This window comes from Aspergillus vadensis (genome assembly GCF_003184925.1).
Source record: "Aspergillus vadensis CBS 113365 unplaced genomic scaffold BO88scaffold_20, whole genome shotgun sequence".
Taxonomy (NCBI): domain Eukaryota; kingdom Fungi; phylum Ascomycota; class Eurotiomycetes; order Eurotiales; family Aspergillaceae; genus Aspergillus; species Aspergillus vadensis.
In genome coordinates, this window is record NW_020292058.1 from 623687 (window position 1) to 636849 (window position 13163).

Consider the following 13163-nt stretch of genomic DNA (forward strand, 5'->3'; position numbering starts at 1 on the left):
GGATCCCATAAAAAGATACTCCTTCAACAACAATAGGCAAAACCAGTCTGTATACCACTAACGAAGTGCTGGTAGTATGCATCCTGAGGACGGAAGATCGTCCCGTTGTGAGACGAGACAGACTTCCCAGAATTCGCCGGCACTAGTCAGCCACTTTTATACTAACGGAATCACCAGTCGCCATGCAGACTACCGCCATTGTCTCCCATAGGAGACAGAGAGCTCCGCTGAGGAATCGCTTAGATAGAATTGTACGTTGCAAAGCAGCGGCTTTGGCAAGGAGATGTATCAGGGTCTGCTGAAATCGAAGGGTATTTATTGTTGTTATCTAGTACGCTTGCATGATGGGAACTATATCTTAGCAGATTGCTCCAATTTCCGTGCCCGATCCTTTGCAATATCGCACATTGCCTGTAAAGAGCCCTTTGTCAGCACTGCTCCGTGGTTGGGTGGACAGCCATCTCACCTGTATGATCTCCTCCACTTCGCGATCAGCGTCACCCCGGTCGATCCGCGCCCGCATCTCTTCCATGATAACATCCCTGTTGCGGCCGTTGACAAAAGTACTATGCCACGGAGATACGTCAGACCAACACAAGTCATTGGGTGATTGAGAACATACACAAATCGCAGGCCGGGGAACTTCTCCTCATATTCCGCATTCATACGCTTCAGCTTCTCCGCTTGCTCCTCTGCTCCCGTGTTCAGGTTTGCTTGTTCCTTCTTGCTCAGTTCGCTCAAGTGCTCTGTCGGGGCTCCCTTGGGCTGTCCCAGGCGGGGATGCGATCCCAGAATCCCCACCAGGATATCGCGATCTTTGGACGAGTTGGCAGCGGACAGGGCGGACATGCGACCGCCAACAGCATCAATCAGAGTTGGATAGGATGAGAATGTCTGGTTTGCGAGAACGGGAGCCATGAGGGTGTGCAGCTCCGGCGACGACTCGAACAGGGTATCGAGGACGCGGAATTGCTGCTCCTGCGGGAGTGATGTAATGGACGACGGAGCGGGGAGATCGGAGGACATGATGGTGGGGAGGGGAGGATACTAATTGACAAGGACTATGAGCTAAGGTGATGTTTTCGAATGAAGGGAACTAGATCGATTTCCTTTCTTTCAAGAAAAGCAACGGTGATAGTTGTAGTGGGGGGTAGTTGGATATATGCTGCTTCAATTGAGTCCCCGCATCGGCAGCCTCCGAGCGATGGAAAGGCAGCGGGCCGGAGACCTCCAGATGCGGACAGATTCAACCATCCCCATACCCCCATCACATTGTGGATGAGATCCATCTCAATTGCAACGAGGGATCAGTTATTCACAAACATTTGGACTGAGACTGAAGGTGCACGGACAAGAGCTGTGAAAGCTAGGGCTAGAGCTTGAGCTAGAGCTTGAGCTTCTCATCAGCATCGGTTTAGAACTATTACATTGCAGATTGACAACACGGTCGGACATGCTCAGAATATCCGCAGGGGTTCTAGACCCCTGACCTTCCATAACTGGGAATCTGGGGAGGGGGTAAAGCGATGACAAGAATCGGATTGTCCATCGATAGTGGCCATGTAAGGTAGGATAAAGTTTAAGTGGGCAACCAGATAGACTCCATCCAGGAGAATTTCTCAGCGATAGAGAGATAGTATATTGGGGGTCTGGATAATTAGCAGTGGCCGATCGCATGGCTATCCTGACCGATTTTGAGCCTAGCCGATACGTATTAAGTATTAACACCATACCGTCGTGTATGACCTTGGTATCCTATCGGTAAAGTAAGTAACCGTCGCACGGCCCTGGCAGCGACCAGGAAAGCCACCTGCAGATGAAAAGCGAACCCGCATCATCCCTGCTGCTGCTTCCTCTTCCTCCTCCTCCCGTTCACGCCGGTTGTCGGATGCCGAGAGGAATTGGAACCACGAGCAACATGAGTCGTTCTCTAACAATGGTATTCCGCGACCGTGGAGAGGGGTGTGCACTAGTGCTAACAACTACTAAGTAAGTAAGTCGGTACCTGAGAGTCAGTCAATTGGAAATTGGTTCAACCAATAGTCCCACGGTCGGACTTCCTTCTGCGGCGTCATTATTGGATCCCCATCTGGTGTTGCCTTCAGGGACATAACTTCAGTTCATCAAGTACTAGTAGTAGTCCGCTTGTCAATGGCCTGATTAATGAGAGAGGGTGACTAGAGACAGACACATTAATATAGAGATTAATCTACTTGACTTCCTTTCTTTTTCTTTTCCCTTCCTTTCCATTCTCTCCCTCAGTGATTGAATGAACTTGTTCAAGTTATTTCCACTTCTCAGTGACTTGAAGTGGAGAGAGAAAGGCACCCGGGCCAATCCACTTTTTCCACACCCGTTATTATTAACCAACCAACCAACCATCACTCTCCATCTTCCCCCCCATTTCTGCCCCTGAACGGTCTCAAGCCCGGGCTGAACTCCTGAGAGGTTCGTGGGCACAAACTCACCAACTCGGTCCCCCTCGGCCGTCTTTGCGGATGGATCAGCATTCTTGTTCACAAAAAAGGGAATTAGTTATACATTGTATCTGATTCTCAATCCATCCCCCCGTTTAGTGTGTCCCGCCCGTCTTGATCTCGCTCCACCGCTGGTGTGTGTCTCGCTCTCGCTGCCATCACACTTCGAGGACCGGCGCACTGCTTTTGCTTTGCTTTGCTTCCTTACATCCTGATCCTTTCCGCTAGACCCTCCCTTTCCCCTCTTTTTTCTCCTCTCGCCCCTCCTCTTTCTTCTTTTCCCCTCCCCCCATCGTCCATCATCATCATCATCACTTGAATCGTGATCTGTGACGGTCCTGGGCATCTGCCTCCAATGCAGTTCCCGTCATGTCGCTCAATGGGCTAGATAATCCCACCGTCATCGATGCCTACCAGACCGCGCTCACCGAGGCCGGTGGATGGTAAGTACTTAGTCCGTGTGTCTCGGCTATACCCTGCAGCACCCTTCGGGTCCTCCGTTGCAAGGGTGGCCATTGCAACCCAATCGCATCGACTGTCGCTAATGCGCATGGCTTGCGTCTCTTCTAGGTTTCTCCTCCGGTATGTATCAAGGGATGAAGTCGATCTCCTTGATCGCGGCACCGGCGGGGTGCCCGACGTGCGCAACGCGATCGACAGCTACGAGGAGAAGTCTCCGCTCTACGGCTTCCTACAATATCGGCGACGGAAAGTGGTCCTCAGCTATCTGCCAGAGGGCATGTCCCGTCTCGTTCAGGGTTCGTCCAGATATACTGTCCCATCCTGACAATCCTGCATCCACTGACCTCGTCATCTCCCTGCAGCCCGAACGACGGTTCAATTCCAATCGATTCTAGACAAGTTCTCCCCGCATGATACGGTATTCTCGGTGACGCAGCCATCGGAACTTACAGAAAGCGCATTGTCCTCCGCATGCTTACTGCATACGGCTTCCGGTTCGATCACTTCCTCTTCCAGCTCCCTCCGTCGTCGCCGATTGAAAGAGATCGCGGAAGATGCCGAAGAGGCTACCGTAGGCAAGGACGAGAACCAGGCGCAGTCCGCGGCCGATGGAATGCCGCGGCAGAGATCGTTCAGTCAGCTGTCCGAAGCCACGGTGGTTCCCCCGTCAGTGGTGTCGAGTATCCAGCAATCACCAGTCGGCAATGATTCAACCCCGAAAACTTCCGAAAACGCCTCCATTCGAGAGCGGTCCTCGTCCGTGGCCACGTCGGAGCGGGCTCCTTCCTATAAGAGCTTTCGAGAAGACGCATCCTATGCTCCGTCGGAGCCCCGCCAATCTTCGCAGTCCGCCAGGCCGTCCGTACGTGACCTGGAGCGTGCCGGATACAAAGCTAAGGTCAAGCTGGGCCCCCGCCCTTCAGTAGATGGCAGCGGACGCCCTCGCACGGCAGGCAACCTCTCTCGGAGCGCTGAGCGGCGGCCGGTGGCATCCTTGCCTGCGGGCGTTCGATCATCGTCCCTGCGCAAGTCCAATCCTAGTCCTTCGCGACCTCGATCTTCTGGAGGCAACGGGACCCCCGTCGCCAGCAAAGTGCCGGCGGTGCCTCCGTTACTGGTGCCTCCCTTTTCCATGCCCATCTCGCGGCCCAAAATATCGCCCGGTGCCAAGTCACTGAGCGCGCTGTCTTCCTCCACCACGTCCAACGAGAAAGAGCGGTTGATGAAGGCGCTTCAGATGCGGAAAACGCAAATGGAGAAAAAAGCAAAGGAAGGGAAGAACAGTTCTGCGACAGATAAGGGAGAGACGTCCGGGCTGGATATGACCGAAAATAAGGAGAACATCGGTCATATACCAAGTAAAATGAAGCACGACGGGGGCGATGACCGAATGGCCCACTTGGCAGGGCCGAACAAGGAGCCCCTTTCCGAAACTCAGCCAAGCCTGCAGCCCACGCTCCGTCATCAGGGGGCTGAAGAAGAAGACGGCCGTACTACTCCTAAATCCCCTGAGCCCTCGGGCGACCACCTCTCCCTTAGCCAACCGGCACACCTGAGCGACAGCAGTAATGAGTTTCAGGCGACAACACCCACTCGTTCGGGATCTGAAACGCAGGAGGGCGACAGGGACTTGGACGCATCCAATTCCGGAGGCGTCTCGGGTGGCCCCAGCTCCCCGACTAGGCTGCCTAGCGCCATCGCCGCTCCACTCGAGAACAATTCTGGAAAGGCTCCGGACGAAGAGATTGTTGGCCCCTCGCCACCAAAACCAGTCCCCCATCCTGTTGTTCCTGGCGAACAAGAGGTCCTCCCTCACCACCACCACCACCAACCCAGCACGCCAGACGTGACTGAGTCCGATCTATTCGAGTCGCCTGCTCGGCCCGATTCCCCCCACCATCTTCCAGCGGTCACCTTCACCCCCAAGTCCTTGTCGATCGCCGCTCCCCCTCCGACGGAGCCGCAGCATGACTTGACCCCTGAATCCTCGAATGTGGAGCGACAGCACAGCACGTCTCGAAAGGAGAAACGTAAACCCTACCTCGAACCTATTCAAGTCCCAACTCCCGACTACTCGGATGACGAGAACCTTCTTTCAGACGACTCCTTCATGGAAGAATTGACCAGTGCCACGGTTGAGGAGGCCAAGCCCATCTCCGTGGGCGTGTCACCACTCTCCCCAGGCTACTCCAACAGCAGCAACGGCAACGTCTCGCCTGATGCGTGGAGGAATTCGCGTGCCGTTTCAAACCCCAGTGCCATTGGACACCAGTCCCCCAACATGTCGACCGTAGCCATGGGCCGCTCCGTCTCGACGACGGGTGCCGACTCTGGTTCCCAGAACGGGCCGGTCCTGGTGGCAAGGAAGATCAATGTGTCGTCGGGCATCTCCAGCCGCATCAAGGCATTGGAGAAGTTCTCCAGCAGTCGCGACGCCCCTTCGACGAACGGCCAAACCCTCGCCGCTCCCTCCGCTGCCTCCTTCGAGACTCTTCGCAAAGGTTACTCGGGACCTTCGATGCCCCGACCCCTCTCATACGCCCCTGAATCCTTCTCGCGCTCAGCAAGTGTGAGACGACCTAGCTCACAGGCGGGCCCTGGCCTCGCTGGTCCTGGCCTCTCGCGCTCTCCTAGCTCGGTCTCTGTGACCGCTCGCATTGTTCGCGATCCCACCGCTGCTGAAACCAACCCGAACGCCGACCCATCCGAGCCGGTCGCCCTTAATCTACAACCCAGCCAGATTACTGTCGAACAGGAAACTACACAGCTCCCTGTGTTGAGTCTGCAAACAGAACCTACCATCACTCCGTCGGAAGATGACACCTTGCCCCCGTCCTCTGCTGGATCCGACCAGCAATCCTCCGTGTCCATGCAGCGTCCGGAGAGCCGAATCTCTACCCCTACATCCATCAAAGAAGAAGAGGTAGCATCACCCGCCAAGTCGTCTGGTGATGCGCCCTCCTCCCCTGATGAGAAGAAAGAATCCCGTGCGACGCGACTCCTGCGCCGCATGTCCTCTATCACTTCGCGTAAGAGCGTTGCTGGTGTGTTGAACCCTATCAAGGGAGATGACCATGTGGTCCCCATCAAGCTTGAGGAACCCGAGAGGCCAGTCTCGAGGGCGACGGAGGTGGCTCCGGCGATCGATATTGGCGAGGTCAATGTGCAGTTTCCTGACACTCTCCTGTGGAAGCGTCGCTTTGTCCGAATTGATGACCAGGGATATCTGATCCTGACGCCTGGCAATTTGGATTCGACCAACCGCAACCTGGTCAAGCGGTATCATATGTCCGAGTTCCGCACTCCTTGCCTGCCGGATGAAGACCGCCAGGAGCTGCCCAACAGCATCCTGCTGGATTTCCTGGACGGCAACACTCTTCAGTGCGCCTGCGAGTCGAGACAGGGGCAAACCTTCGTGCTTCAGAGTAAGTCGCCCGCCTTGATACGTTTAATAGATGGTAACTAACACAATGTAGCGCTGCTCGACGCTCACAACACCTACCAGACCGTCTCTCATTAGCCTTGATCTCCTGCATAGAGCTTGTGCCTTTCCTTCTCCTTGACCTGCATATATTGCGCATTCCTTCCTCCTTTCCTTCCTCATCCGGTGTTTTCAGCGGTATACCCCTCAAAACGGTTTCCTTCTACCCACTGTTTTGTACCCATCACATTCTACTCTTCTATTCCTTTTTGTTGGACTTGTTGGTGAGACAGGATGTTCTGTCGGCTTGCTCTGTAGGATGTGGGTCTTGGTTTCTTCGTGTCGACATTAGCAGCATTGGCGGTTGGTTCTTTAATAGCGTGGCGTGGTTGTCCAGACATCTAGATTGTTCTACTGTCAGCAGTGCGGTCCCGTTACGTCTTGGATTGTAGCCTTAGACTGTTGGTTGACTGGCTAGCTCCTGCTTGAGCAAAGTCGGAAGACTGTTCCCGACATGTTGGCAAACATCTACTCATCCTTCAACATCCAAGAATACATGCGAACATTTATTAAATTTCCCAACGCCGGCCTAGTAGCTACAAACTAATTCTATTTCGGGGAACGCGGGGACGACGGCCGAGCCAGTCGCTTCTCCTCCCAGTCCTCAAGGAACTGTTGGACCTTGGGGCCCCAGACCTCCTCGCCGGCCTCGAGGTCCTTGTACTCGAGCACCTTGTCCGGGTGAAGCTCGAACTGGGCCTGACGGGACCGGATGAGCGAGCTCATCAGACCGCAGCTTCCGACCGCCTTGCCCAGGTCGTGCGCCAACGAGCGCACATAGAAACCAGACGACACCGTCATGGTGATCTTCACCGCAGCCGGCTGAGGCTGCGACTGGGGCTTGGGCTCGGAGGCTTCCTCCTTAGCTTCCTCCTTGGTAGCCTCCGCAGACTCCTGCTCGGCCGGCGCAACAGGCGCAGCCTCACCCTCAGCAACCTTCTGCTTCTTGGCCGAGGGAGCAGACTCAGCATCATCACCCTCAACCTTCTCCTGAGCATCCTCCGCAGGCGGGGACTTTCTCTTCGCAGAGGCCTCTCCTTCACCCTCACCGTCCTTCTCCACAACGGGCAACTCATCCTCCTTCGCCAACAACTTCTCCGCGACAGCCTTCTCCTCGCCCTCCGCCTCAGCTTCAGGCCACTTAAACTCATGCGTCCCAGGCTCATACCACTCCAGGATCCTCAAATCCGTGACCTCAACCGGTCTCTTCTGGATCTCAATCGGCGGCTCCTTGCCTTCGCGCGCATACTCATAAAGCTTCTTTCCATTGACCCTGAGCGCCGAGAAAATCGGCGGCCGTTGCATGATCTTCCCACGGAACTGCTCCAATGCCTTCTCCACCATCTCCCTCGTCACATGCTCGTAGGGCGCCTTGCGCACCACCTTTCCCAGTCGATCATAGGTATCTGTCTCGGCACCGAACAGCACAACGGTCTCGTATTGCTTCGTGCATCCCAGGAACTCATTCAGATGTTTCGTGCCCTTGCCGACGCCCGCGACGAGAACGCCGGTCGCCAGGGGGTCGAGGGTGCCTCCATGGCCGATCTTAACGTCGAGACGCTGCGTGCGACGACGCTTGCGCTGGAAGTTGCTTTCGCGGGCGCGACGGGCGCGCTCGTCGGCGAGCCAGGGAGCGAAGAGCTTGGAGGGGTTGAAGTGCGTTTGGAGGGTGCGGACGACGTCGGCGGAGGAGACGCCTTGGGGTTTGTGGACGGCTGTTCATTACCCATTGTTAGTTGAATGCCGGGGTAGATAGGATAATTAGGATAGTGATTACCGAATACGCCTTCGTAGATCTTTTCACCGGACATGGTGCGACGGAAGGGTCTGAGGGCTTGACGGAAGCTCATCGGCGAGCGATGAGGGTCGGAAGGTGGGTGAGGTTATTTGAGAGCACAATTGATTGATCGACTAGCACAGCTCAGTGATACGATTGTACGCAAATATATATAAATAGCCCAATAAAACTGAGGAAAATAGAGGTGCAGCGAATACTACACCAAAAGTAGTAAGTAGTTAGAGTAGCAGTGAAGTCCAACCAAAATATATTTTCAGCTCCGCAAAGTTACAAACCTACCCGCAATGCAAGTTTCCCATTACGGGACCGAGTCTAGTCCAGTCTAGGCATGAAAGAATTCCCGCTGGTAGTACGTAGTAAATTACCACACCAAATTGCAGTAATTACCCGGTAAGCTTGCCCACCTCCGCACCTAATCACGGCACAAGCAGTGGTGTAATTGTCTGGTAATTACCGGACTGTCCTCCGGCTGGCAGCGCAACAGCAGCATCATCGCTGTGACTGCAGTCAGTCAGCTTCACCCACCCCTCCCTCTACTACTACTATCCCTCACTTCAGTTACTCCTCACTCACTCATTCATTCAATCATTCCGTCACTTTACTACCTACCAACTACCTTACCCATTGCTTTTCTTGTATTTATTTAACCCCTCTCCAAACCGAGAGAAATCACTTAACAAAAGCCCCCTCCGAGCATCGAAAGCAACATGCAGTCCCCACCATGACCTCCCGCGAAGATAGTGTCCTGGCCGCCAGAGACCCCTCCCTCACCGACGAAAACGACTGGGAAGAGTTCAGCCTGTCGGAAGTTCGAGTCCTGGTTCCGGGCAAATCCCGCTATGCGAATCTGTTGACTGCCTCGCCGGAGAATCCGGTCCAGGTGACGGGGTGTTTGGATGAGGTGGAGGAGGAGCAGGAGAAGCTAGGTAATAAATCCCCTCACTTTCTTATTTCCCTCTATCTTTATTGTCTGATAGGAATGGAGGGGGGTGCGGTGCTAACTGAATACTGGCTAGTGCTCGACCCAGAATACTTGACGAAACGCATCGTCCTCGAAAACGTCACCCACTTCGCCTACGGACAACATAATGATGGGGAGGTTGGGTTCTGGGTGGCTGGGAAGGCGGGCTGGTTCTCGATATCTCCGGCGAAGGGGTACAAAGCCATCTTTAATGATGTGGTGGAGGCGATTGATCTGTTGTATTTCCTGGCGGATCGCCATCAGTCGAAAAGGAGGAGGAAGAGGAGGAATTGGAATCCGAGTGTAGAGTATTTGTGTGAGGAGGTATGTTCCCATTTGTTTCTTCTGTTCTTTGGTGGATGTTGTTTGCTAATGTTTTGGTTGGGTCGGGGTAGTATGTGAGCCATACGCATGGGATTTGCGAGGATGCGGATGACTCTGCAGAGGTGTTTTATAAACACCATGACTTTCTGCTGTCCAGGATGTTGAAGGGTGAGGAGGATGTGCAGTGGACCACTACGTGCATTTTTGAACATCTTTGCGAGAAGTTTCCGGTATGTCGTCTGTTCTTTCTTAAGGGAGAGGTGGGAATGTGCTAATTGTGTAGGATGATTATGAGCAGATTAAAGCACAGTACGAAGGGGCGAAGGAGGTCGAGTCGGAGGAAGAGGAGGAAGATGAACAAGAGGAAGACAAGGAAGAGGACGAGAATGAGGACCAAGATGAGGCGGAAGCACAACCAGATACATCTGGACTATCGAAAGACCAGGCAGATGCTATTTACAAGGTCATTCTCGACCTCAAAGAAGCAGGATACCTGGCTAAGCGTCAATTGACCTTCGAACTGCTCATCAACACCCTCGTCGAACGCTTCGCAATCGACAGTACCGAATACGCACACGACCTTGTCGGTGCACGGGCCGAAGCTATCATAGAAATGATGGACGAGGCGAAAACATACAACTTTGACTGGTCCCGCAAGGTTATTTACCGCGAGCTCAAAGCCGCGGCCAAGAAAAACAGAGTCCAGCAAATCACTCTCACCCCGCTGCGGCCTCGTCCGACCGATGACGATGAATCGTCCGGAGAAGAAAGTGAGCATGAAGACCATCCCCGACTGCGAAGACGTAGGGTCCACAAGTCGGTCTTGCGACCGAAGAGCTCTGTTGCCACGAAGCAGACCGGAAAACGAACACGAAGTGCAGTTGATGACCAAGATGACGACTCGGACAACGACAACGATGCAATGGACGAATTCGAGACTCCAAGCAAAGTCCGCGGACATGATCTTGTTCGCGACCCGTTGTCGACCCGCGCGAAGCGCAGGACGCGGTCGCTTCTGTACGATGCAACCCCCATCCAAAAAACGCCATTGCAAGAGACGCTTCAGAGCCGGAACACGTCTGTTTCCGGGGCTGACCGTGAGACAAATGCGGATGCATCAGATTTGGAAGCCACCCTTGAAGATGATATAACATCCGATACCTGGACATGTCACGTTCGAGGCTGCGAAAAGGTCATCCACAAAAGCAATTCGAAACGTGGCAAGGAGCTGATCCAGGATCATGCCCTGGCTCATGCGGATGATACTAAAGCAAAGATCGATCTTGTCTTTGCTGAACAGAGACTCAACATTGGGCTTCCTGTCGACAACCTCCTCAGTCGTATCAGAGAGCTGGGCGCATTTGATACCGAGCATCCGGTGGATGGCGCCTTCACTAATGGAGTGAAGACATAATCAGGCATACAATGAGATGCAACAAATAGATACAATTTCTGTGCAGACAGATGATGTGCGTGTGCAGTCTACCAGGTATGTTGCTCACTATCTCTGCATTCGTAGTCATACTTACCTTTCTTTAGTTGCGTAGCTCGCAGCACTTACGGAGTCAGGTTAGCGGCGTTGAGTGGCATGATACATGGCGGGTGGGATTCTGCTTCTTGAGACATGATGTGATACCAGAGATACCAGCATAATGAAGTCCCCTACTCAGGTTCAGCTAGATAGACAGTCACCATTCCATGATTATCAATATACAAATCAAACTGTCTATGGAAACACTGCTTTTATAACCCGACCGGTATCCGACAAGCTAACAATAAAACAAACCATAAAGAAATGTACAGCGAATGGAATCAAGAACGGCCCTTAGCAGCAGCCCTCCTGCTCTTGCCAGGCCTCTTCGCACCACCGCCCTTAGGACCACCCTTCATCTTCTTAACCGAGAAGTCACGCATATCACCACTCGAAACAGCATCACCACTCTTCGCGAAGCGCTTCTTACCACCGAATCCGAACTTCTCATTCTTCTTCTGACGCTTCATCGACGGACCACCCTCAGCATCACGACCACGCTTGCGACCACCACCAGCCTGAGCCGCATCATCAATAGCGACATCGAACATGTTCGACGAATCATCCGTAGGACCGCCAGTCTCAGCCTTGCGCTCTGCACGAAACAGTTAGCCACACAAATCAACCAACCCCAAAAGGGTATGGAAATAGAAAGAACGTACTCTTCTTCAACGCATTAATCTTCTCCAACGTCTCCCTCTTCTCCTTCGCCCTCTGCTGCAACTTCGCAACCTGCACCTGTTTACCAAACTTCTTCAAATCGCGCTGCTTCCTAGCCTCAGCCGCAGCCTTCTTCGCCGCCGCCTCATCATACAACTTCTTCTTAATCTTGCCCATGTGCTCATCCGTCTTCACCATCTCGGCAAAGTAATCGCCCGGTCGCGTGAACGGCACGCCTTCTTTCTTGAGCGTGCTCCGCGCCGTCATCGCCGCCGCTTGGCATACCTTGTAGAACGCCAGTTCGCGGTTCAGGTCGTCGTTGGCGTCGGGCACTTCAATGGGTTCCTGAGATACGAGACTGTTGTGCTCGGAGAAGGGCGTCGCGGGAGTGAGGAAGGAAATGCGTTTCAGACTGCTGGTGATGGCGGCACTGTTGTTGATTGTGAGGCGCTGGTGCGTGACGACGTCTTCGCGCTCGTCGTCCTCAAGGTCGCTGAGGGGGATGTCGGATTCTTCTTCTTCTTCGTCTTCCTCTTCTTCTTCTTCCTCATCTTCGGAGGGTTCTTCGGCGTCGGGGATTTCTTCCTCTTCGGACTCCTCCTCCTCTTCCTCCTCCTTCTTCTTCTTCTCTTCAACAACCGATTCCTTCACATCGTCACCCTTGGTAGAAGTGTTCTTCTTCTTCGCCGCCTTAACAAGCTTCTTCTGCTTCTCGGCCTCGTAGTCGCGACCGCGGTGCTCGTCCAGAGCCTGAAGGAGCTTGCTGCGCTTAGGCATGTTGGTTTATGGTATGTGGTGTGTGGGTGGGATTGGGGTGTTGTTGGTATGGTGCAAAGCTGCCGGCTGGAACTTTGCTTGCTGCAAATCAATGGGAATATTTTTTTGGGGAGATTTGGTAGCGCTAAGGATGGATTGGGTTTAGTGTTGTGGGGCTAGGGAGGAAGGTTGTTCCGTTATCGTGGATGGGTTATCGATAAGGGAGGGTGTGGTGATAAGGGGATGGATGGATTGTTATGGAGAAGAGGAGTTGGTTATGATTGATGATTGCACAGTTCATGATTGGGACTTGAGTTGACTGTGATTGGTATTGTAATTATGACGATAATGTGGAATGTGTTTGAGATTGGGATTAGTATTCAACCTAGGTATGTCAGCCTCATCCATGATACAAGAGACTGGTTACCCAACTATATATATCTGGGATAGGGCAATCCGCTCTGCTCTTTGTTCATGCTCACCATTTCTACTTTACTTTGACAGCGCAGGCCCTAGGAAATGGCCATTCATAAACCCTTCAAGTCAGTCCTGGCCCTTTTTGATTCCGGCAGAGGTGTCACTACTCGGTGCACTTGAACAGCGCCAGTCCACAGGCATCAAGTATGGCACGTTCATGAACTTCCTGCTAGTCTAACTTGATCAGCAATAAGCTCAACTGACTCCACCGACCTGCTAGTGTCAGTCACCAGTTC

At 53.4% G+C, this 13163-nt stretch overlaps 5 protein-coding genes across 5 annotated transcripts; 2 read left to right on the plus strand and 3 right to left on the minus strand.

Annotated features, from left to right (window-relative positions):
- Positions 1 to 123: 123 nt before the first annotated feature.
- On the minus strand, positions 124 to 1146 carry BO88DRAFT_113751 (2-oxo-4-hydroxy-4-carboxy-5-ureidoimidazoline decarboxylase). Its single transcript, XM_025701289.1, has 3 exons — positions 623 to 1146; positions 467 to 566; positions 124 to 411 (listed from the first exon to the last, which is right to left on the minus strand). The coding sequence occupies exons 1-3, from the start codon at positions 1024 to 1026 to the stop codon at positions 352 to 354; spliced, it is 564 nt and encodes a 187-aa protein (XP_025560485.1). The 5' UTR covers positions 1027 to 1146; the 3' UTR covers positions 124 to 351.
- A 1292-nt stretch (positions 1147 to 2438) lies between these two features.
- Positions 2439 to 6931, plus strand: BO88DRAFT_393006 (putative GPI-anchored cell surface glycoprotein). Its single transcript, XM_025705089.1, has 4 exons — positions 2439 to 2920; positions 3048 to 3235; positions 3302 to 6364; positions 6416 to 6931. The coding sequence occupies exons 1-4, from the start codon at positions 2847 to 2849 to the stop codon at positions 6457 to 6459; spliced, it is 3369 nt and encodes a 1122-aa protein (XP_025560486.1). The 5' UTR covers positions 2439 to 2846; the 3' UTR covers positions 6460 to 6931.
- BO88DRAFT_406708 (pseudouridine synthase PUS4) lies at positions 6917 to 8325 on the minus strand. Its single transcript, XM_025707222.1, has 2 exons — positions 8198 to 8325; positions 6917 to 8135 (listed from the first exon to the last, which is right to left on the minus strand). Exons 1-2 carry the CDS (start codon positions 8229 to 8231, stop codon positions 6970 to 6972), a joined length of 1200 nt encoding a protein of 399 aa, XP_025560487.1. The 5' UTR covers positions 8232 to 8325; the 3' UTR covers positions 6917 to 6969.
- A 419-nt stretch (positions 8326 to 8744) lies between these two features.
- On the plus strand, positions 8745 to 11226 carry BO88DRAFT_406709 (uncharacterized protein). The gene is made up of 5 exons (XM_025707223.1): positions 8745 to 9144; positions 9235 to 9503; positions 9575 to 9733; positions 9787 to 10992; positions 11043 to 11226. Exons 1-4 carry the CDS (start codon positions 8940 to 8942, stop codon positions 10915 to 10917), a joined length of 1764 nt encoding a protein of 587 aa, XP_025560488.1. The 5' UTR covers positions 8745 to 8939; the 3' UTR covers positions 10918 to 10992; positions 11043 to 11226.
- Positions 11096 to 12516, minus strand: BO88DRAFT_406711 (EBP2 family rRNA-processing protein). Its single transcript, XM_025707224.1, has 2 exons — positions 11697 to 12516; positions 11096 to 11629 (listed from the first exon to the last, which is right to left on the minus strand). Exons 1-2 carry the CDS (start codon positions 12469 to 12471, stop codon positions 11316 to 11318), a joined length of 1089 nt encoding a protein of 362 aa, XP_025560489.1. The 5' UTR covers positions 12472 to 12516; the 3' UTR covers positions 11096 to 11315.
- Positions 12517 to 13163: the final 647 nt, after the last annotated feature.

What these genes read in the sequence shown, in the direction of transcription:
- BO88DRAFT_406711 (XM_025707224.1), bottom strand. Translation starts at nt 12,471, where the DNA reads ATGCCTAAGCGCAGCAAGCTCCTTCAGGCTCTGGACGAGCACCGCGGT. An exon ending in GATTAATGCGTTGAAGAAGA is followed by an intron (nt 11,630 to 11,696) that starts GTACGTTCTTTC and finishes TGTTTCGTGCAG; the next exon opens with AGCGCAAGGCTGAGACTGGC.
- BO88DRAFT_406709 (XM_025707223.1), top strand. Translation starts at nt 8,940, where the DNA reads ATGACCTCCCGCGAAGATAGTGTCCTGGCCGCCAGAGACCCCTCCCTC. An exon ending in GGAGGAGCAGGAGAAGCTAG is followed by an intron (nt 9,145 to 9,234) that starts GTAATAAATCCC and finishes AATACTGGCTAG; the next exon opens with TGCTCGACCCAGAATACTTG. An exon ending in ATCTTTGCGAGAAGTTTCCG is followed by an intron (nt 9,734 to 9,786) that starts GTATGTCGTCTG and finishes CTAATTGTGTAG; the next exon opens with GATGATTATGAGCAGATTAA.
- BO88DRAFT_113751 (XM_025701289.1), bottom strand. Translation starts at nt 1,026, where the DNA reads ATGTCCTCCGATCTCCCCGCTCCGTCGTCCATTACATCACTCCCGCAG. An exon ending in TTCCCCGGCCTGCGATTTGT is followed by an intron (nt 567 to 622) that starts GTATGTTCTCAA and finishes TCCGTGGCATAG; the next exon opens with TACTTTTGTCAACGGCCGCA. An exon ending in AAGTGGAGGAGATCATACAG is followed by an intron (nt 412 to 466) that starts GTGAGATGGCTG and finishes GGCTCTTTACAG; the next exon opens with GCAATGTGCGATATTGCAAA.
- BO88DRAFT_393006 (XM_025705089.1), top strand. Translation starts at nt 2,847, where the DNA reads ATGTCGCTCAATGGGCTAGATAATCCCACCGTCATCGATGCCTACCAG. An exon ending in CTCACCGAGGCCGGTGGATG is followed by an intron (nt 2,921 to 3,047) that starts GTAAGTACTTAG and finishes CGTCTCTTCTAG; the next exon opens with GTTTCTCCTCCGGTATGTAT. An exon ending in CATGTCCCGTCTCGTTCAGG is followed by an intron (nt 3,236 to 3,301) that starts GTTCGTCCAGAT and finishes ATCTCCCTGCAG; the next exon opens with CCCGAACGACGGTTCAATTC.
- BO88DRAFT_406708 (XM_025707222.1), bottom strand. Translation starts at nt 8,231, where the DNA reads ATGTCCGGTGAAAAGATCTACGAAGGCGTATTCG. An exon ending in GATCTACGAAGGCGTATTCG is followed by an intron (nt 8,136 to 8,197) that starts GTAATCACTATC and finishes GGTAATGAACAG; the next exon opens with CCGTCCACAAACCCCAAGGC.